General features: G+C 46.0%; 1 protein-coding gene across 7 annotated transcripts in view; it reads right to left on the reverse strand.

The window, feature by feature from the left end:
• The window catches only part of RERE (arginine-glutamic acid dipeptide repeats), a 168,961-nt gene that overhangs the window by 19,423 nt on the left and 125,747 nt on the right, over positions 1-23,791 (reverse strand). For all 7 annotated transcript variants that reach the window (XM_083876821.1, XM_083876819.1, XM_083876820.1 and 4 more), the window contains one exon: positions 23,014-23,094. In XM_083876821.1, coding sequence (XP_083732947.1) covers positions 23,014-23,094 — 81 coding nt within the window. The remainder of the gene's footprint in view (positions 1-23,013; positions 23,095-23,791) is intronic.

Below are 23,791 nucleotides of genomic sequence, written 5' to 3' on the forward strand. Positions count from 1 at the left end.
CCTCTGATGAGATATAATTTATTCCTTAATTAGGAATAATTTATTCCTTAATTAGGGTGACTGGGATGTGCCACATCCACGGAAGATGGTGTAAATGCCCTCTCAAACCAACTCCAAGGCCCAGTTTGGTTTTTTTTCCACCAATGTGGGGAGAAGATTTCTTTCCCTTCCTGTTCACAGCAGCCTCACCTCCACTTGATTCACCACCACCTCTTTTTCCTGCACACACAACAACCCCATGGTTCCATGTTCACATCTGATTAACCGTCCCAAACACGCAGAAAGCAAAATGAGAAGCATTATTCAGGCTTTTAGCACCCCATTTCCCCGAGAACACCTACATTCCCAAGTTCCACAAGGCAGAGGGGACTGTGTTCTTCAGTAAAAAAAAACAATTCAGCTTTCACCAGGTCTGAAATACATTCCCAGCTCACGACTCCAGTCTCCTGCCTCCTCCTGCCAAGGCCATTTCACCCCACGTTGTAGGTGCATATAAAAAAGTCACACTTCATCTCCTTTCAGCAGATTATTTCTGCAGAGGAAGACGTGGCTCAGATCCCTCTTGCAGGAGCTCACAGAGGGGAGATTTCCCTGCAAAATTCTGAGCTGACACCTGGAGTGGCCCCAGAGGTGAGCAGGGGACTAGAACAGGAGACTGTCCTTGCTTGGGGCTCCTCTCCCACTGTTTTCACTCTCACCTGGATGTTCTCCCAGCTCAATCCTTCCCCCAAGCACATCACCCCTGTACCTGCAAGTCCTGCCTCCTCCTTATCAGCAGGTTTAATACCAAACCCCCAGCCCAGAGCCCGTGTCTGTGTTTAGTCTTGCCCTGGGTAAACAAAGGATTAAGCTGGGTGTGCATCCCTGGACAGGAAGGCTCTGCCAGCCCTGCAGCAGCTCCTGTGAGAGCCAATCACACACACACATCAACTTCCCTTCGAGGATCTGTTAGGGTATAACACAGTGAGCAAACACAATAATTGCTGTTTAATTTCCCCAGAGCCCAGCTCTGCCAGGGAGGAGGAGAAGGGGAAAAAAAAAATAAAAAATAAATGGGGGAAGGGAAAAGGTAAATGACAGCACTCCTGTAAGCAGCCATGGCAGAGCAGAGAGGAACACATTGTCCAGCTGTGGCCTTAATGAATTCACAATCTTTCTGGAATGCCTCAAGATTTTATTAAGTCAACTCAATTTAGTTAATACTCTTGTTAAAGTCCTGCAGTAAAAAACAGTCTCCAGTGCTTCCCTCCTGCACTGGATGCCCTGGCACAGGCTGGGGCTCAGCATTTGCTGCAGGGCAGGACCAGGAACACGGGTTTGGATTGTGGTGGGACACACCAGCAGGGCTGAGCAGGGTCACTCTGGCTCCTGCAGCTTCACAGAACAACCCAGGCACTGCTGGGAGACAAAACTGAAAATGTCAGAGTCCAGGGCATCCCTCTGGGCACCCTGGAAGGTCACAGACCTCGGTAGAGAGAGAAAAAGGTGGAACTCTGAGCAAGCTGAAGGACTGAAAACACTCAGCAGGGCCCAGAGGAGCAGCTGTGCAGCTCCACGAGCTCAACTTGGCCGTTTTTGCTCCGTGCCTCTGCCAGCCATGACAAATAGGTTTGCCCGTGCTCTAATTAAGCAGTAAGTCTCAGCAGCTTGTTCAGTAGCACTGATTAATGTCCACCTTGGGTGCACAGGAATCCTGCATATTCCAACACGTTATTGAGGTTTTTAAGAGAGGCTTTTAAAAATCAAGCAATATTTTATTTAATGCTACCAGAAAAAAAAAAAAAAAAAAAAAAAAAAAAAAAAAAAAAAAAAAAAAAAAAAAAAAAAGAAGAAGAAGCCCATTAAAAATCGTGGGCTGGTCTCTGAGGAATCCCCCCTGCAGGTCTCAGCTCTCTGGCAGGTTTTAGAAGTGCAGCCTTTACCTTGCAGCTTCTCTGGCCATTTGTTATCTCCTGGATGGCAGCACAGCCCTGTCTCAGCCCCTGATAAGAATTCCACCTCCAGTTTGGGGGGATTGGCCGTGCCCCCCACTGTCTCCCTGCTCTGCACACAGCAAGGTTAAACTCTCTGGTTTCATGTTTTTTTAAATTTGAAACTCCTGGCCAACAGGCTGGGCAAGTGGGAATCCAAAGAGGAGACAGGTGTGTAACAAACCCAGGCTGACTCCTTGGGTTTTATGCTGTCAAATTTACTCCCAGCACAGGAACAGTCACAGAATTTCCTGGGAACCCAGCCGAGGCTCCATCTGCATCTTCTGGATTTCATTTTGTTGTGGAAAAAAACCTGCAGTCGGATAGAGCTTTGTGCTTTCTAATTGTGTTAAATGAGTGCTGGGACCCTGCTCAGTCCTCCACTCACCAGGGGAAGAGGGAGCTCCTCTCCCCTAAAAATGAAGATTCTGCCACAGGTTCTGAGAGAACTGTGCAACTTAGAACCTGAAGATTTCACTCCCAAGTTCCTCAAGCAGTGAAGAGACTGGAATAATTTCACTGTGCATGTCACCCTAAACACACAGATCACACTGCTGTAATTGCCCCAGGAAAATGTGTTTGCCCTTCTTAACTCCTGCTAATTCTTCCACAAAATGGGTGAGTAATGGAATCACTATGAGAGGAGAGAGTCAGTGCAGGGACTGCAAAGTCAGAGGGAGAAAAGGAAAGGAATACATGAGCTGGATGTAAATAATCTCTCCTTCAAAACTAACATTATCTGCAGTAACATCCCAGCACTGTACAGCATCTTCCATTTGATGACAAAGTCAATGAAGTTTCACAAATTAAGTCCCAGCACATCCTTTTGAGGTTTTTATGGTGTGGGGGAGACAAAGAGACAGAAGATTTATAAATTGGCTGAGATCAATCCTGAGTGGGAAGGACAATTGTGACGATTAACCTCCGACTCTGTGAGCAGCTCCAGCCCTGCCAGCCTCTGAAATTCCTCCAGAATTCCAACCCAGGCCTACTGGACAGGCTTATCCATCCTTATTAAACACAGGGGTGCTCAACATTCACTTTCCTTTTGCCCTCAACACAAGCTGCTCTTTCTTACACCCCCTGTTTCACTCCTGCCTCTATGGCTTTATCAAACCACAGAGAAATCAAAATTATCCCCTAAAAAACTTTCTCTCTGTGCCACATCTAACTCACCATTTCCATGCAGTTCATGTGTTCATCTTTTTCCACTGTTTGTAATTAAGGCTGTGAAAACTGGCAGCAAATAAGATAATTAACATTTTATGGAACTTACCCTCGCTGTTGGCTCCATGCAAACAATTCTTTTTCCCCTCCATTTTTTAGGGATTTAAGTAGCAGCTTTAACACTTCTGCAGAACAAATGCAAAGCACACTGGGGCATTGTTTTAAGGCTGAGCCCCCAGTTAAAAGCTACCACCCCTCTCTGTCAGGCCAGAATGGGAAAGCAAGCTTTTGTAATTAAGGCTTCTTCCTCCAGAGACTCCTCTTTGTTAATCAACAGAGTTCCCAATCCCCACGGGAGCTCACACACTGCTGGCTGCATCAATTATTAATTATTATTACGGTCTTTAGCAGTGCCAGTGGTGGCTCTCCAGGCCTGGGCAGCACTGCCAGGGGTCACCAGGAATATCCAGGGGCATCTTTGGGGCTGGAGCCACCACAGGGTTGTCACAACAGGGACCTTTTAGCTTTATACACATTATTTTCTATTCAGCTTCCCCTTTGCAACTTGTTTCTGGGGTTAGAAATGCTGATTTTCTCGACCCCTTTCATCTCCAATAATTTAATTTTCCCCTCTGGTGTTGCAGACACCTCTCAGCCTCTTGCAGCAGCACAGAGGGGATGTTCCCCAATCCTGCAGCACTTTTGGGATGCTCCCCAATCCTGCAGCACAGGGGGGGATGTTCCCCAATCCTGCAGCACTTTTGGGATGTTCCCCAATCCTGCAGCACTTTGGGGATGTTCCCCAATCCTGCAGCACAGGGGGGGATGTTCCCCAATCCTGCAGCACTTTTGGGATGTTCCCCAGTCCTGCAGCACAGGGGGGATGTTCCCCAATCCTGCAGCACAGGGGGGGATGTTCCCCAATCCTGCAGCACAGGGGGGATGTTCCCCAATCCTGCAGCACAGGGGGGATGTTCCCCAGTCCTGCAGCACTTTTGGGATGTTCCCCAGTCCTGCAGCACTTTTGGGATGTTCCCCAATTCTGCAGCACAGGGGGGGATGTTCTCACCCCTGAGCCCACACACACAGGGCCAGGGAATGAAGCTCAACATGGCTCTGAGAAGCTGAAATGCCTCTCAAAGGTGGCACAAGGTGATGTTTTCTTGAGCTCCTGTTCCATTTTACAGCCCACATCAAAGTCCTGGCCAGGCAGCAGCCCCTTGTTAAGGGTGAGTTCTCAATGTCTGAACTCACACACACCAGGACAGAAAGGAGAGCAGGATAAATAACCAGATAAATTAATGCCAGTTATTGAGGAAAGCTCTCAGGGCATTGTCTGCACCGGATTGTGTCTTCCACCTCCCCATCAATACTGTTAACAATGAGAATTTAGCAGCACAATGCCCAGAACAGGATTTGCTCGATGCAGGTGCCAATTATCCCTTGAACTGAGCTCTCTTTTTGTACTGACTCAGTAATTAAGCTCCTTGATTGGGTATTACAGGTGGAACAAAATTCCATTTCCCTGCTGCTGGCCACATCCCCAGAGCCTGAGACACATCCCATTTTCACTCCCTAAATCCAAGGTTCCTGTGGGGGTGTGTCAGGGGAGAAGCCAGCCATGAAACCATAAAGCACTTCCAACCACCGCACTCCAGAGCCTGTAAACATTTTTCTATTTATCTGCCCTTCATTACATGCACAATCTTATTATCTCTGCACATCCTCAAAGCGACAGGCGTCAGGGTCACCCTATAAAATATACATGGGCAATGTTACATCTAATGACTGGAGCAGGCAGGGAAATGAAGGATGGGAGGAGTGGAAAACCGCAGGATGTTTGAAAGGGATCATCAGTTATATCTGTGCATTTCCTGAGGTGATAATTGAATGACAGTGGCTGGGAGGAAAAAAATCCATTTTTGAGCCTCGGAAAGGACTGTTAAGAGAAGAAGTGGGTTGTTTTTTTTTTTGTGCTGGCAGCGTGTAATGGCTGCCAGGAAATGGGAATGGCTCCTCTGCTCCCTGGATTTTACACAGGGGCTGAGAACCAGGCCCAGTGTGATCAGCTACTCAAGCCAATAATAAAAAAAAATATATATATTGACAGATTTTGGTCATTTCATCTGCCTGTTGTTGTGGTTTGCATGTCAGCTTTAATTAATTGAAGTGAAAGGCCAATTTGTGAATGTGCATGAGAAAGGGACACTCCGAGCACAAGGACAGAGCATTGTCTACTCTCATAATTCCTGTTTAAACAAAGCATTAAAAATTTAATTCTGCTATTCAGCAGGGAACTTAATCTCCCCTGCATCTCAGGAAGGTGTACAGATGCTCATTTGTTTCCCAACAACTGAAATTAGGCTTTGTAATTACTGAGAAACTTTTACTACCTAAAAAATATTTTCGGTATTTCATCGTGCCAGTTTTACAAATAAAAGCAAACTGTGTTTAGTTCCCAGGGAAGTGTCACTTGGGATCAATCCTCTCATGGCTGGGGTGACCCTGCAGGGCTGATGGCAAACACTGAGCTCACAATCCCCCTGGGCTTCTCTCACTGAAATATTGGGGATGGGCAATGATAAAAACACCACATTTACACCTCCAGCATCTCAAAATTTAGGGAATTCCCCCCCTAGATGAGATGGAGGACATTGCTGATGTGAAAAGAGCATTTCCAGCAGTGATTTCAGTTTCATCCCTGGCCCTGCTCACCTGAGCAGCCCCTGGCACTGAGCACAGGGGCTCCCAGTTGTCTGTTAAAGCCCAGTTTAAGTCCCCCACTGGTCCCAGTGTGGGGAGAGCAGGCTGCACACCCCTCATCACTCAGCTGGGGCAGCCTGGATGGGCTGGAGGAATGTCCCCACCCCCAGGGGGCTGCAGCCTCTCTGCAACAGCCACACATAAATCCCACAGCATTTTTGGGCCACCAAGGACTCTGTGCCTGTTAATCAGAGCTGCTCTTCTGTTTGTTTCTGTCTGGAGTTGTCTCCTGGCCTCCCCAGGTTCCATTGTATTGGCAGGTTTTATATTACCAGGTACAGGACTCTGAGAAGACAACACACCACAAAACCAAGGGAACAAACCCACTCAAATAAACAACAAATACAGAATATGAAATCTCGATCTGACTTTCCATTTCCAACAGGGCAAAGAGAGGTGAGGAAGAATTACCCACTTGTTTCTCCAATGACACATTCTGTAACTGCTTTTATTGAAATGCAGAAGTCAGAATTGAAGGTCCTGGTGACAGCCACCAGCTGTGCCAGCAGCACTGTTTGAACTCCTGATGTGTCTGAGCACTGGCCTGCATTCCACACTGCCACTGCACCAGATGTTTTAGGTTTTCCAGACACATCTGTGCTGAATCACACAAAGCCTGGCTTGTCAAATGTACACACACTCCCCTCTCCCTGACACAGCTTCCTCCTGACCCGCGGGGGAGCTGCTGGGCTTGGAGTTTATTACAAATACAGCAGCAGGCAGAAAATACTCAGAATTATAGACAAAAGACACTCTGTAAAATTATCCTCGCTTTTGATGAGGAGTGGGAAGGTTTAATCCACTGGAAATGAGGATTTTAAAAGTCCTCACACCTGGTTATTCCACGATGAAAATTATCAACCCCCTGTGATTCCGTGCTGAAGACAAGACAGAATGTGACCTCTTAATAAAAATCACCAGAGCACAGGATGTCCAACATCTGAGCGGGCCAGATGGAGGAAGAATCTGCCTATTTTACACCTGGAAAGTATCAAGTGAACTCAGACAAACCAGCAGCTTATCACTGAAACCTCACCCACGCCACGGAGGGGGAGGGAGGACGGGCTCCTGCTCTGAGTTATGGACAAAGCAAACACAACTCTCAGCACAGTCCTTGTCGTTAAACCCTGATTTTAAACAGACTCTGCTGCTCCCTGAACAGCTGTTTTCCTTTTACTGCTCTCCAAGAACAGCTCCCTAAACCAGGAGATTTTCTAGATTAAGTGTGGAAGGTTGAGGGGTATTTTCAGTGTTTTCCTGTTTATCAGAGCAACATAAGAAAAAGAGGAATATTGAAACAGGACATGGAGCAACCCCCCCCAGCCCCAAACCACAAAGAACTGCCACGTAAGCTGCTTATCCCTCAGTTATTGTTGCTTCCCTCCAGCCTCAAATTCTTTCTGTCAGGAAAAAAATCCTTAGCAAGCAAAATGTAACTAGAAGACAAAGCTAAGAGTTGTAAAGCGGCATTAGGAAGAGCAATCCATTGTAGCTCACTATAATACCTCTACAGTGAGCTCAGAAGTGAAAGGAATCACCAATTCTGTCCCTGCCTTGGTGTCTCCAGCAAATATTAACCCAGAGCTGCTTCCTCAGAACGTGGGTTTGAGCCCTAAATCAGGGGAAAGGCAAAAAGGCGGCAGTGATTTGGGGTAGGGCAGCAGTGATTTGGGGTAGGGCAGCAGTGATTTGGGGTAGGGCAGCAGTGATTTGGGGTGGGGCAGCAGTGATTTGGGGTAGGGCAGCAGTGATTTGGGGTAGGGCAGCAGTGATTTGGGGTGGGGCAGCAGTGATTTGGGGTAGGGCAGCAGTGATTTGGGGTAGGGCAGCAGTGATTTGGGGTAGGGCTGCAGTGATTTGGGGTAGGGCAGCAGTGATTTGGGGTAGGGCAGCAGTGATTTGGGGTGGGGCAGCAGTGATTTGGGGCAGGGCAGCAGTGATTTGGGGTAGGGCAGCAGTGATTTGGGGTAGGGCTGCAGTGATTTGGGGTAGGGCAGCAGTGATTTGGGGTAGGGCAGCAGTGATTTGGGGCTCTGACTCCTAAATTCTGATAAACAGACCTGTAGTTCAGCCCAGACCCCTCTGACCCTCCTCTCCACTCCTCACACAAACCCTGCAGGGTCTCACCCACCCTGGGAGCTCAGGAATTCTCTCCTGTGACAGCCACACTGTGCCAGGGGACAGGGACAGGCAGGAGGTGACAGCACTGAGCCCCTGCCCAGCAGGACAGGAATGATCACCTTAATTAAAGCTTGAATTCAACACAAGCACTGAGGTGTCAGAAACCAAGAGAGAAGCCCTAGAACAAGGAACTTTAACAGGAAAGGAGATGTTACATCAATTCTTGTTGGCCTCCTCCTCTGGGAGATAGCAAAGCTGCCTGGTTGATGTTTCTACTTGTGTGGCTCTTGGAAGGACAAACTGTTATTAACTGATAAGCTGCAGCCACAGAGTTTCTCAAAGTGTTGAAATATTAATCTCCAAGCCGTGCACTGTCTGCAAACAAAAACTGCACACAGAAAACATCCTGCTCTGCTTCATCCCCTGATAGCCAATATTCCCCACTGCATTCTTCTCTTTAAACTTTGTTTTTTTTTTCTGAAACAGGTTTACTTCCCCTGCAAACAAACCACCCCACCCTGTGGTTCTGGACAAAGCACGACAGCTTTCATCTATCACAAAGTTTCATTTCATTCTGGATTTCATTGACTACAGCAAAACATCACATCCTAAATAAATTCAGAAAGATGCAGAGACCCAGAGGCACAGCTGAGTGCTGGAAACAAGCCTGACATGGATGTTCAGGGTGCTAAAGTGGCTGCAATGTGTCTGTATGAAAACCAGAGTGATAAAAGTGGATTTGGGGGGGAAGGACACATTCTGATTTTCCCTTCTGGCTGCGGAAGATTTCCATTTGTGAAAGGAGAGCAGGATTTGACACAGAGCTTGGGCTCGAGGCCAAGCCCAGCAAACAACCACAGGCAGGGCACAAGGAAGGTTTCCTGCAGAGATGAACACTTGTAACTCCTGTGAGGGGTTTGTCTGTGCTGCCCCATCACATCAATCCTGCAGGAGCAGCCTCAGGAGGCCACGGGGACAAACCTTCAGCTCCTGCCTCTCCCCACTCATCCTTCCAAAGCTTTTCCTCAGCTGGTTCTACCCTCCAAAAAAACCTGAATTTCACAGCCTTAGGAATAAAAAACCCCACAGACTCAAGATGCCAGTTCCTGTTTAATTCCAAACACATCCAACAACCCAAGCAGATGCCACGAGCGAGGCACAGATCCTGCAAAAACAGGGATTTGAGACATTACAAACCCCAGTGCCATGTGAAAGACACACCACAAAAGCTGTTTTCTCCTTTAAAAAACCCACTTTACTATGCTTGATCTGCCCACGTGCAAGCACAGGGGATGTTGTGAGTGTCTCATGTATCATTCCAGAAGTAATTCCAACTCTCCTGCTTTTCCCCCTCATTAAACTCATCACAGTAACTGTGATAAGACACAGAATCTGGTTTTGGTCCGTCCTTGCAGGTGTTGTTTGTAAGGTAAACAAGCAATTCCTCTAATTATTTCTACTGCTCAGGCCTCACAGATCTGGAATTCAGCCCATTCCCATCGGATGTGGGGATAAACCAGGATTCCCTGTGTCCATACAATGCTGTCAGCAACTCCCACACAGCAAACAGCACAAAAAGTGGCACCTTTGGGTGGGAATGAAACAAAAGCTGCAAATCAAGACACGTGTGTTCATCCCAATGGTACTGATGAGAAAAATAAAAGGGGAAAACACTGAAAATGATGCACTAAAACCTCGGGATCTGAGTGGAATTTTTCCACAGTGTTATTTCTCACGGCAGCACTGCCACCTCTTCATAACATCCCATGAATCTTTCATACACAAACACGCTCAAGAGGCTCCACAAACACCTGACAGGCAGCTCAGGCATGTAAAGATCCTTAGAGGATCTTGAAAAATTCCCTCAGACAGCACAGGCAGTGCCTGGGAATTCCAGGCCTTTCCCAGTCCCAGGGAATGGGACTTTGCAGTACAGCAGAACAACACTGCAAACCCTCACACCTCAGTGAAATGGGCATGTTGGAGCTACACTTGAAGCCAGAAAAATACTAAAACATTAAAAAAAAAAGAGTAGGAGATCAGGGAGCAGAGACAAAGAAACACCCCTTGTAAATAAAAACCAAATAAAAAACCTCCCCAACAAACCTGCAACTAATACAAATTATTTCCTTACAGGAAAGTTACCCTGAGCAGGCAAACACCCAATAACCAGAGCTCAAACAAGCAGAAGTTCCCACAGAACCCAGGAAAATTCGAGTTTTAAAAGTGGAAAAAGCTCTGCAAGTGACTATCACACACAACTGAATTAAAGCAGCTAGGCTGTATTTATTTTGGTGTGTTTTACACTCCAAACCCTCACTCCTTGCTGAGCCCAGCAGGTTTCCCCCCCCAGGAGAGCCCCGAAGCAGCAGGACAGGTTTGTGCTCCTCGTGCTCCCCTAATCCATCACACCAGTGCTACTGCAGAGGGGGCTCCTAATTGAAACCACTCCACTTGTCAAACCCACCAGCACAGCCCTGCATTTGGTTCACTGCTGGGGTTTTACTGTGGGCTGGTTCCTCAGCAGGTTTAGGAAAATCTGCAGCCCATGAGGCAGAGAGGGCCCAGAGCAGGTTCAGTGGGGCTCAGGTGGGCACAGCCCCACTGCAGGAATTCTCTCCTGGGTGCATGGTGGGTCTGTCCAAAGCTGCAGGGACCTGCAAGTTGTTTCCCCTGCATCTCTGAGGGCAGAAATCCCGTCCCAAGAGATCCCTGGGGAGCAGGGGAGGGGAGCTGCCAGCAGCCTTGGAGCAAAGCTCGTCAGCATTAATTATGGTGGAGACAGGGCAAAACAGCACAGAGGCAACAAAGCGCTGGCAGCAGATCACTGACTTCACTCCTCACTTCCCTGCTGCCCTTTCCAAACTCTGCTCACGACACAAAGTGGAAATCCCCTCTCTCTTTCTCCTGCAGATCAAGGTGACCTTGGGAAGTCAAGGGGGAGGAATGACCTCAGGGACCTGTCCCAGGTGTCCCCAGCCCTGCCCTACCCGGGGACACCCTGCAGGTCTCATTAAGGGTCAGGCAAAGCAGATCCAGCAATGTCCATTCACTGTTTCCCTGCTCCACCTACAAAGAGCCAATTTAGAATTATCCCCTCTCCTGAAGCTGCCCCTCCTCAGGAGCTGTCCTGTGCCAACACACCAACTTCACAACTCCAGCTTGAAGACTTGGAGTCCCCAGCCCTGCCCTACCTGGGGACACCCTGCAGGTCTCATTAAGGGTCAGGCAAAGCAGATCCTGCAATGTCCATTCACTGTTTCCCTGCTCCACCTGCAGAATTATCCCCTCTGCAGAAGCTGCCCCTCCTCAGGAGTGTCCTGTGCCAACACAGCAAATCCACAACTCCAGTTTGGAGACTGAACGGAGTATTTGGGAATTAAGTTGCACCATGGGCTCATCTCACCACTGAAGGAGAGAGGATGGATGCTGGAGAGAGATTGAAGCAGAAATATCTGAAAAATCAGGAGTTCTAATTCCTAAAATATGATGTCCCTGCTAGTCTGGGTTGTGTTGGGGTTTTTTTTGTTGTTGTTGCTGATTTGTTTTGGGGTTTTCCCCTCATTTTGACATGACCTTTGTGGAATGGCAAAGCCAGAGTGAGCAGTGCACCAGAAATGCTGTTTATCCACAGCCTGCAGGGCTCCATCCACAATCCCAGCTCAGAAATGACAACTGAAACAGTCAAACAAAACGCCAAACTCACTTTTAAACACTCCCCACACCTTTGCTACCTAAGTTCCCTTGAAAAGGTCAAAGCAGAACTTGAGCAACTCAAAGAAATCTGAGACTTTAACTCTGGTTTGGCACAGCCATGAAGAGCCAAGCCCGACTATCCCGAGGTGATTCACAGGCATGTGTGACGTGTTCCTGAATTGCTGCAGCAATGAAAACCTGGGCACCTGCAATCTGTAAATGCCAGCAGGGCAGAGCTCTGACTCAGGACAGCAAACAGGGGACCAGGGCTGGGAAGGAGTGACTGGATGAGGTGGGAATTGGGAGGGGGATTTGCACTGACACACGGTGGATTTGTTAAATTAAAACAGCAGCTCTGTTAAATTTTGTGCTCCGTGGAAAAACCAGCCAGGAGAGAAGTGGGGTCATTCCCAACTCCAAAGAGCAGCTCACAATGTCCTGTCCTAAACTCCTGTTAAATAAAATCTTCTCAAAGTAAATGCAGGATTTCCAACTATCTCCTGGGCAGTGCTAGGTTACAACTCCCTGGTCACTCAAACCCATCGAGGCTTCATCCTTTAGCTGAAAATAATTTGCATTATTTTTAAAGTATTCCAAGTTTAAGACATGCAAATTTGCCTGAAACAAAACCATTATGAACCTTAATACAGAATGAATAGGTGGCAGATAGGAAGGGGAGTTTTATGCCCATAGTGAGCAGATAATTTCTTTTCAGAAGCTCTAAAAGCAATGTTTTTCTAAAGCCAGGCAACAACAACAAGGAAAAAAAAATATAACTCCCATCAAATGGCAGAGAGAGTAAGAACATGAGGTGGAATTGTTAAATCAATCCAGGTTTAGCACAGCTCTGGGGGAGGGAGGCCTTTGTCCCTGTCATTTCTCCACAGCAAGGTGAAGGTCCAGTTACACAACCCAGAGCTGTTCCTCACTCTGGAGCTCCTTCAGCAACGAGGATCAGGAGAAATGAGTTTTTCCATGTGCTCCTTTACTGTGCAAGCTTTATGGCACAGATTTTTAATCCCATCTCAACGGGCAAGGTTCTGCAGAGCAAAACCAGGGTCCAAACCAAATCCTTCCCATTTCTGTCCACTCTGTTCTCCCAATTTCTGATGCATTTCCATCCCAGCTGCATTCCTGCAGTGCAATGAAGGAATCCATGTAGGAAGTGTTGTCTGTGTGACAGAAAACTGCAGAGGAGCCAGACAAGCTCCAGGGAAGCACAAGTGAAATAACCCTCACTGCACAAAGTAAATTCACCCTCGACCCTAAAAGCAACTTCAGAAAGGGAAAATAACAGATGGGAAGTAGCAGAGTGCAGGAACAGGGCAAGGAGAGAGAAAAGGGCTGGGTTTATAGCTTAGTGGGGTTTCTTTTGGTTTTACTTTGGCTTGTTTGTTGGGGAGGTGGCATGATTTATTCCTCCAGTTCCCTCTCATTGCGACTGAGGTAATGAAAGACTTGAGCTTTGGCAAAGATCCCCTCCTTAGCCATAAAAATAAAAAAGAACTGTAATTAAACTTACCAGAAACAAAGCTAATCAAACTCAACAGTAACAAAGGGCAACAGAAACACGTTCACTGTATCAGATCTTCCTTGCTGGCCCAAAGCCCAGAGTTTTCATTACATTTTATTTTTTTTTCCTTCCCCAATTTCACAACAGCATTAACCAGGATGCCTCAGCTTTACAAACTCTATTTGTAGGAGATCAGCTTTTCCTGATCCAAAAAAACCCAGCATGTGGAAAGTGTTAAGTCTTTCATGTAAAAGAGGAGGTTCTTAAAACTTCTACTGTTCAACTCCGAAAATCTTGGAGCTTCACGGCCCATTAGAGGTTTGTGAACCACAGAGAAGGGGCAGAGTGAGCAAAATAAATCAAGAGTTCCTGCGGGATTGTCCTGGTGCTTTACACAGGAGGCACAAAGCAGGCTGAGGGTTAAACACCAGGGAGGAGTTCTCAGATTGCAGGAGCAGAGCTGGTTTATAACCTGGAATGTGCTCTCCTCTCTTTGAAGGCTCTGGAAGTCCCTACAAAATAAAATAACTCCGTTTGTGTCGGGGGCACTGAGAGGGAAAAGGGAACCCACCAAGGCTCTGGGGGAGGGGAGGATCAGCTCAGCTGCTCCACCCAAGAACAAACTATTTCACCATGGCAATAAAAGCACTTACAGCACCTTTTTTCCGTGCCAGATCTCTTCCTGCTGCACAGGAGTTTGGTTCAGCCTAAAACAAACAATATTTCCCTGCCAATGTTCCTCATCCCAGGTGACCAGAGAGTCAGGAAGGATTTCCCAACCACCACCACCGTCAGCAGTTGGGATTTTGTCATCCTTCTTGTAACACTTTGTTTCCTAAATAACAGCAATTACTCCTTCACTTACACCTCCCCAGCTCCTAAACTCACAAAAGTTTGCAAAGAAAAGGGCAATGGACAAACTTAACCTTGAAAGATCCTGGGATTTCAAAAAAAGAGATGCAAGAAGCAGAAGGTTTTCTGTGCAATGTGCTTTGATCACTCGGGGTTTGCTGTGACACCACCAGCCTGGGGCAGGAAGGGAAGGAGGATTCCTGCAGGGTGCAGCCCCTCCTGATTCTGGGGAAAAGGCACAAAAAATTCTGGGAAAACACCACAAAAAATGGGGTGTTTCTTCCCAGCCTGGCAAGATCCTTATTCCTCACCAGCAGGAGGAGGAAACCCAAAGCCTGAGCATTTCATGGCTCTTCCACACACCAGGGGACATTAATGCTCCTCCTGGCAGGGAAAGGAACCCCTCCATATCCCATTTATCCATAAATCCACCGTGGTGCAGGTGTGCAGGGCTCTGGTGACACTTACAGCTCTCCTGGCACCCTGAGAACAGGAATCCTCCCCTCCCTGTGCTGGTAGAAAGCACAAGTTCACCCAAAATGACATCAGCCTCACCTAGAAGTAATCACCAGCATCTTTATGTCCTGACAATCTGAATTCTATCACACTCCTAAGCGTTTTTCCTTCAGAGCCAGAATGGAAAGGGAAAACAAAGCAAAAGCGAATGCAGCAGATTTCAATGTGTGATGTTAAAATGTTTCTTTATGCTTACAGAGCCACTTCTACCCACAAACTGCTTCACCTCCCCTATGGCACAGCCTCTATTCTAACTCCACACTCTCACTTTATTCCACCATCTCTGTAATCCCTGGGAGTCTTCCTTGGCATGAAAAAAAACCCAGAAAAACAAGCAACAACAACAACAAAAAAAATCTCTCAGTAATCAAGCACTGCTTCTTTTTTACAGCTGCTTGGAAACAAAACTGACAAAATGAGTGCATCTGTCTCCTGGAGTTGTGATTGTGTTTTCTCCCAGCTCCAGCAGCACAGTTTTACAGGATCTTTAGGAGGAGTGACTGATGTGTTTTGGGGGCTGGTTTTGGAGAGGGGAAGGCACTGGGTGCTCTTCCTATCAGGGGTAGGAGGTGAAGACTGAGCCCAGTGATCTCCTGTGGAAGATTAAGGTTCATTCCACGCTCTGTGCACACTCAAAGTACATTTTATTCTCTGCCAAAAGAGGGTTTTTTACCCAGTGCACAATCCTTTGCTGCTCTGTGAACCCCACACAAGCCAGGCACAATTCCCTGAGTGTTTTAAGGAATTTTAAGGGACCAAACTCTTCTCTGCAGAAACTCCTCTGACTCCTCTGGAACACGGCTCACGACGAGTCCAAAGCTGTTTGTATTTATTTACTCCTTCAACTCGAAAATTCAAAGGAAACTGCTGCAGCAGCTCTTGAAACTGTAATCTCTGTCTCACACTCTGTAAATACACACTGAGGATTACCTGGAGAGCATTTCTCTCCTAAGCCATTCCAAAAGTCAGTCCCCAGGCAGGATTATACACATTCATTTCTTCCAGGAGTTACCCAGATTTTTATAACATTAGCACTGAGCTGGGACAGGGATGTCCCACAAACAGCACTGCTGCTTTTATATGCCTGGTTTATTTTTTTTTTTTTTTTTTTGCCTTTCTGAAAAGCCATTTTCAGGTTTTAAAGTCACTGAGTGGATGGGGAACAAACACCAGCAAAGGTTTGATGCATGGCAGCCGTGGAGAAGAGTCTTGCCATGAAAATAAACTGCACAAATCCTTTACCAGACACCTATTTTATGTACCTGCAATTCACAGGACCTCGGGGTTGATGTCTGAGTGTTTGATACAATCTGACAACTGCCAGGGAAGAAGAAAAGCCGCTGGTTTTTCTCGCAGGGGAATGAAAATACAGAATAAATATACAGCTGTTGATGAACAACAAAAAAAAAGCATTTTTAACCAGAGTCACACATACCCTTCAGCACAGATGCAAAAGAGAACTCACAATAGGAAAATAAACAAACCAGAATTCCTTAGGATGGTGAATTACAAACAGAAAGTAAGGAAAATGCAGTGGAACAGAACTCTGAGGAGCAGCATTGTGTTCTCTCAGTTGCTGAGGAAGGCTCAGACAATACTGTATCAATTACCCAAATAATCTTGGCTTGTATCTTTGACTACAGACTTCTCCCCACAAAGCAGAAATTGTCCTTTCTGGCTCCCTGACAGAACTCAATGCAATTGCCTAATGGCCTCTCTTTTACTTGCAACAATATTTTACTCCTACCTACCTCTAAACCTTCAGAGAAAAATAAACAATGAGATCCAATCTTGTAATGTAAAATAATAATAATAATAAAAAAAAAAAAAAGCCACTGGAGTGCAGAGCTGATTTATTGCCCATGCTGAAGTCAATTCTAGAGTCCAGCTGGCACAGTGAACACACCTTCTGCTTTTATGCTCTCCATCTCTGAGGGTTTCTTAGGAAGAAAGTCAAATAAGCAGCTCATTTTTTGAGCTGATGACGCCGTAAATTACCTTTGGAACACAAAAGTAAAACGATACAACTGAAAATTAATCCTCTTATTCTCTTAAGAGAACGCTTAAGAGATTTAAAACAAAAACAAGGAGAACAAAGCAGATTTTAGGTACTTCCTTCCTTTGGTTTTTGTTTGCTGGAATTGAGACAGGCAGGTTTGGGAAGGGGTATTTTGGTCTTTGGAAGCTGGAGCCGGTCATTAATCAATCATTAATCAATCATTAATCAAGGGGCACAGACGTGGCACAGCCCAGGTGAAAGGGCTGCTCAGAGCAGGCAGGAAGCAGCTCCAGGACATGGGAATTCACAGGACACACTCAGGGAACTGGATCTAAAGGAACACAAATGACTGAACTGTGTGAGCACCTGGAGCCCCTTTTAGAGATGAACAAAGACACCACGGGGTGTGTGAGTTAAACCTTTACGTCTCTTTAAAGACCTTTCCAAACCTCCTGGTTTATGATCCAATAAAGTTATGACATTTGCAATGGGTTTAACAGTTAAACTTTGAAAAGCAAACCAGATCCCAGCGAACACACACACACTGAACATCCCTGTGCAAACAGCCTTCAGCTCAGAGCCACTTAAACTCAGGAATATCTCCATCTGAGCTCAGCATTTCATTACATTCCTTGGCTTTCCTGGCTCCTGGTGAGCAGCACGGAGCTGCCTCAGCACCCTGCCCTCACCTTGAGTCAAACATTAATGCAGTGCTCTTCCTCCCTCAGCTCAGACAGCCACGCTCACAAAAACAGGAAAAAATAATAATAATTAAAAAAAAAAAAACAAAAGGGCAGCACAGTTCCCTTCCAGAAGAGTTTGTTATGCAAATGATTCTGTGGTTTCACTTACACAGGAAAAGCAACTCTGCCTCTGCCCCTCATTCTGACTGGACTGAAGCCCAGAGGGATATTTGCTGTGACTGAAGGAAAAAAAAGTCTGAGCCCATCATCTGAAATCATTGGGGAAATGTGAAGGCCACAAGCCCCCCGTGTGAGGAAGAGCAAAGCCCTGTGCCTGCAATGGCCACGCTCTGGAAGCAGCAGCAGTGAGCAGGATGAAATGAAATGAAATGAAATGAAATGAAATGAAAAGAAGCAGTGGCTGTTTATGTTGGCAGTCGCTTCAAACTCTAATGGAAAATTTCAGCTCTGACTGCATCCAGGCTAGGACAAGTTATTAAAGAAAAAGGTTCAGCTTTCAGACAGAAAAGGCTTCCACGGCTTGTCCCCTCTCTGAAGGCAGGAAATAATATGGCTTGACTGCTGTGTATTAATATTCCATCATTAGGGGAATGTGGCCTCAAATAAAGCAGATTTCCTTGGGGAGAGCAGAGCAGGGATAAAGCCCACGCCACAGCCACAAGGCAGCTCCTGCTACAAACAGGCCTCACCGCTAAATGCAAATATTAAAAAGCCAATGTAGGGCTAAGTAATCACTTTATACCAACAGACCAAGAGATATTCATCTAATTATCCCCCTTCCTTTGATCAAAGGCACTCTGGCTGTGTGAACAATTGTGTCGAGGGAGAAGCCTCTACCTTTTCAGCTGCCATCAGGAGAATTGTGCACAGATATTGCTGGGGCTGCTGGCTGCCATCAGGAGTGACGTGGGGAGGGCTGTGTGTGTCCTCAGAGGGGACAGCCCACCTTGCCAGCCTGCACAGATGGTGACTGCACTGACCTTTCAGCCACCACACATTTGCACTATATTTAAGAGCTGCTCAGGAAGCCAATATTGTGTGTTATGTAACACAAGATTAAGCATTAATGAGGCAAGAATAAAATTGTTTATCTAAACCCCCGATCTAAAATTAAACAGAAGTTTATGCTGAAAGCTCCACACTGCACTCCTTTTGCCTCCTACCATTAACAGAGCACAGCTTATTTAGTCTCTGAGGTAAATCCCAGCAGCGTTTAATTTGAAGAGGAAGATTTTACTATCAGAAGAGAGACCATTTTTTTTCCTAAAGAAACGATGCATATTTAGTTCTTGTGTGCATAAATCCAGCACACTGCAGGTACTTCAATGTCAGGAAACAGCCAATATTCATAACTCCTGTTTACACTGTGCTTTAAGAGCTAAATAAAGGAGCATCCAGCCAGAGGCGAGATCTTTGGATTGCACTCTGTCATCCCTTGCTCAGCAGCCAAACCAACAATCACACACACCGCAGATACCTGTGTGCTCGACAGGGAAATTCAACACAAAATTAGCCCAGAGCCTGCACAAAGATCCACTGTTCATCCTCCTGGGCTTCCTGCAGGGCTGGGGAGGAGCTGGAGGAGAGGGGGCACAGGACCATGCCAGAATTCCAGAACTGTCCCTGGAGAACACAGGAGCCTTTGGAGAGCCCCAGAACATCCCCAGAGATCTCAGAAGGGCCCAAAGTGCTCAGATCCATCCTCAAGATAGACTAGGTGGCTCCAAAACCTCAATTTAGCTGCAGCAAAGGTCATGGTGACAGTGTGGCAGGACAACAGGATGTCACTCCTGAGGCTGAGAAAGGGACAGTCACACACATCCCCATTTCTGGGGGCACCAGACTGGAGCTCCCCTGCTCAGACACCACCATAAACACGGAAATAAAAATCTAAAAAAAATAAAAATCTGAAAAAATAAAAATCTGAAAATCTAAAATAAATCAGGCTGCAGGGAGCTCAGCCACTGGGAAACAGCTCAAACAAACTGCAAGAGCAGCCTGAGGCTCTCCCAGCAATGTCTGAGAGCAGCACAAGGACAGGCTGAGGGGACAGGAGCCAGCTCTGGGTGGCAGCAAGGTGACACCAGGACCTGGCACTGCCCTGCACCATTCCCTGCCTCTATTCCCAAAGCCAACACAGAGTTAAAGCTGTTTCCATGAGCACAGAAAGGCAATCCCCAACCTTGGAGGCATTTAAATACCTTTATCTCAGGCCTATCACAAATTGCTGGTGCTTCTGAAAACTCTCAAATTCAAGTAGCTCGGTGTAATCATCTAAAGAATTCAGAGCAGAATGTTAAATACTCAGAAAATCCTGTATTAGCACCAAGTTTTAGCAAATTATCCCCCAAAATGGGTGGATGGGAAGGGAATAAAACCACATTTAAAGCCAAACCAGATAGTTAAGAAAACTGTTGCCAGCTGTGCACCTTTCATTCTTCACAACATGGGAATTTAAATGAAAGTAATTATTGAAAACTGCTCGTGCCACTGAAAAGCCTCCACAATTTACTTTTTCCCCATGAAGAGGAATGAGAAGTGCTGCTAAAGGAGAGCAGGGCACCTCATCAGCTGCAACCAAGGGGAAAACACCCCGGGGATAAGATAAAAAACAAGAAAACTACATGGAAATAGAGGAGAAGGTGCATTTCAGTGGAAAGCCAAGGAAGTTTCAGGAGTTTCATTTAAAAATCTCTCACTTTTCCTCTGAGGATGAGCAGGTTAACACTGATCCAACATTAAAGCAGCACCTGCCTTGATCCACTGCAGTTATTTTACTCCCACAAACCCCTCCTGGACATAAACATGGAAATAAACTGGAAATTCGAAATAAACCAGCAGAGCGAAGACCCAAACACACCTTTGATATGGAATAAACATTCCCTTTCATGAAGCTTTTTTTTGTTTTTGAGGACTGGAATTATTTCACTTAGAAGAAATAATTCAAAAAACTGCTGGAAAACTATGTTAAAACTAGTTAATTGATAAATACAAGGTTTTCTCCAAAGATATTGCAGAGTAACTATGGAAGGGGGGAAAAAAAGCCAAGGCACAACTCAAATAGGACATTCCTTAACACACTTGTGAAAACTCAGAACAGGATGGCCTAATTCTCATCCCAAAGCACAAAAATACAATGTCATGTTCACCTCTATATCCTGATTTTCTGCACAGCAGCCTCAGCTTGATTTAATATAAAATAGGCCTGGGCTCTACAAGAATTCTGGATTTCTGCTGCAGGGCTTTTCTTTCAATGTTTCCATGTTCCAGCCATAGGGTTTAGGGTGGAATTAAGGGAGAATTTTCCCCCAGTGAAGGGTCTAGGAAAAGGAATGTGTTACAAAAATCATGATAATAAGGAGATGTAACTTTTAGTGGGGTTTGCAGAGGGAAAAACCTCCTGGGTCCCCTCCCCACATCCTTCAGGAAGGAAAATTCTTATTAAATCAGATGTCCAAGAGCAAAAATGCCCCTGACACATCTTTAAGTAGCTGCAAGTTGCTTTAATACCCATAAAACAACTTTTTAGAGCTTCACTGATGTTAAATATGGAGGCTGAACAGGAGAATTAAAGCCTTTTTTCTGGTGTTTCTGGAATTGCTACAAGGTGACTTCAAACTGCAACAGAAAACTGGCAGGCAAAGCAGCTGAAATTATTCTGCTGATGAAAAAAAAAAAAATGCAGACAAATTAATCCCACAGCCTTGTCATTTACATTACTCAGTATTCCACTTTAAGGAACAGAAGCAGAAGTGGGCAGTCGAATATTTAGTGCAGCTTTTATCCTGCAATGCCTTCCCATAGCAAAAACAGCTGTAAATTTGGGCTGAAAAAAAAAGATTGGGAATTCAAGAAAGCAGAAGTGAGGCCTGTGGGCAAAAATAGGAAGCAGAGATTATAAACAACCCGCTGTAGGTCAAAGGTTATTTGTAGATCAGTTACCACAGGGGCTAAAAAAAAAACCCCGAGCCCAAAGCCATCAACACCATCCTTCCCACAGCTCAGACTTCATATTTAGTCTTCTCTGTAGTAAAAAAAAAATTAGAGTTAATGAAACAAAAATATAACACTTGAAAAAAGAGACTTTGTGTGAGGTTTAACACCATTTGGAAAACTTTTACAAAACCCTAAGCTCAATGTAAGAAGTTAAGTAGCACAAACAGGGCCAGGCACCTGCCCAACCTCTTTATTTTTCAGGGTTTTTTTCCTCCCTTCCCCCTGTTTTTCTCCATCACAAACCCCTCCTACCCCAACGATTTCACATTTAAAATAAAAAATTCAATTTATAAAATCACAACACACTCCAGAGCTGCTGTAATTCCAACTTACAGGAAAGACTTTTGCCCCTCAGCAAAACTCTTGCCATCAGCAGAATTCATTTCTAAAAGCAAACACTGCAAAAAACTACATCCATTCCAGGATTTATTCTGGAGAAAAGAGGAAAGGAATGAGATTTGCTGGGTTTGTCAGGTAAGATCCACATTTCTTTCAATTTCAGGGCCTCAAAATCCAACAATCCAACAGAATCCTCCACTCCACCAACACTCCAGCAGTAATTTGAGTTTCCTTTCTCACCAGAATGAGCCAAACTTGTAATTATTGTCTCATCCTCCTCCCCTTCCTTTTTAACTCACACGGTGTTACTATTTCCCACCCCAAAGATTTGTGTGTTCTCACAACAACTTGTCTCTCGGGGAGGAGAACAGAATCATCATCCTACAGAAACTGAGAGATTTTTAAATATTATCACAGCAATTCTCCTCTTCCATCCACACTCCACACCTACAAAAGTCTGTGTGATGCTTTAAATCAGTATTTTCCACATTAATATAGTGCTAGGAAATAATCCAGCTGGATTTTCACAAAGTTATCTCCTTTTTAAACCCAGAACAAAAACGAAACCACTTTCCCTGCAGTTAAAGGGCACCTCCAGGACAGGAATTGAAGCTCTTTTAGGACAAATAAAAACCTGACAGAGGTTCCCAAGGTGTCCCAAACCCTCTGCAGGACAAAACAGGGTTTTATTCCACCCTGCCAGGATTTTGGGGTGGAATAACAGAAAACTGGCAGGCAACGTAGCTGAAATTATTCTGCTGATGAAAAAAAAAAAAAACGCAGATAAATTAATCCCACAGCCTTGTCATTTACATTACTCATTATTATTCCAGTTTAAGGAACAGAAGCAGGAGTGGGCAGTCAAATATTTATATATATATATATATATATATATATAATCCTGAGAAGTTCAGAGATCACAAATCCATCCCCAAACACCAATCTCAGGGAAAGGGAAAGAGTTAAACCCAATCCCATCAGATCCTGTTTTGTTTTTTAGGTTTTCTTTAATTACCCCCCCCCAAAGAGGGTGACACAAAAATGTATTATCCCGTCATAATGTCAGGATTTAAAATTAGATTTTTAGGTCTCCATAAATACACTTCACCCGGGGCTCGGTGGCTCCGTCCACAGCCGTGACGATTATTTTTTATGTAACAGCTTTCATACCTCCGCAAGACCTAAAAAAACTGCACTAAAAAAATAATAATAATAAAAAAAATATAATAATAATTTTAAAAAATCAGCAGCTGCCTCGGCTGGTTCTGGATTTATTTGAGAATTTTGGGGTTAAAAAAAAAAAAAAGGGGGGGAAGAGTTTCGCAAGATCAACCAGCGAGAGGAAAAGGGAATTATATAAAGTCCAAATGTACTCACGGTCTCCTTATTGGGAAGCAACTCCTTTCGGATCCTGAAGAAGTTCTTGCCGTACTGCCTCAAGCCCTTGATAAACCGCTTCTGTGATAAAAGATAAAAATTAAAAAAAAAAAAAAAAAAAAAAAAAAAGGAAAAAAAATAGCAGCGTGTCAGCAGCAGGGAAAAAAATAAAATAATAAAAAAAATTAAAAAATTTAAAAATTCCTCCAAACGGTTGTCGCAGCTCTACCGGAGAAACAAACGCACCTACACGGCTCCGAATAGGGGAAAAAAAGCCCTGAAAAATCCCATTCGCGTCCCTTTTTTCCAGAGAAGATCCGAGCCGCGGTTCCCGGGAGCGGCTCCCGCAGCTCGGGCCGGGCCGGGCCGGGCACTGCACAGCCGGGCCGGGGGCTCGGGGCTCGGGGCAGGAGGGGTTCAATAAAGCCTCGGCAGCCCCAGGATCCTCGGTGGGGCTCCCGGCGGGGCAGGGAGCGGAGGCCAGCCCGGAGCGGCTCGCAGGGCCCGGGCGGAGCGGAGGAGGAAGAGGCGGCGGCGCCCGGCGTGTGATGGCGGCGGGGCTGGGCGGGCGGGCGGCTCCGCGGGGCGCGCCGCAAAAGGCGGCCTGGATCGCCGGCCGCCCTCAGCCTGCCGGGGCCCGCCGCTGCCGCTGCCGCCACAGCCTCCTCCTTCTCCTCCTTCTCCTCCTCCTCCGCCCCGGTGGTGCCGGGGATGGGCCCCGGTGCCGCCCCCGGTAGTACCGGCAGACTCGGCACGGGCACGGCCCCGGCTCCCGGCG

Source organism: Zosterops lateralis, assembly GCF_965231275.1.
Source record: "Zosterops lateralis genome assembly, chromosome: 22".
NCBI classification, from domain to species: domain Eukaryota; kingdom Metazoa; phylum Chordata; class Aves; order Passeriformes; family Zosteropidae; genus Zosterops; species Zosterops lateralis.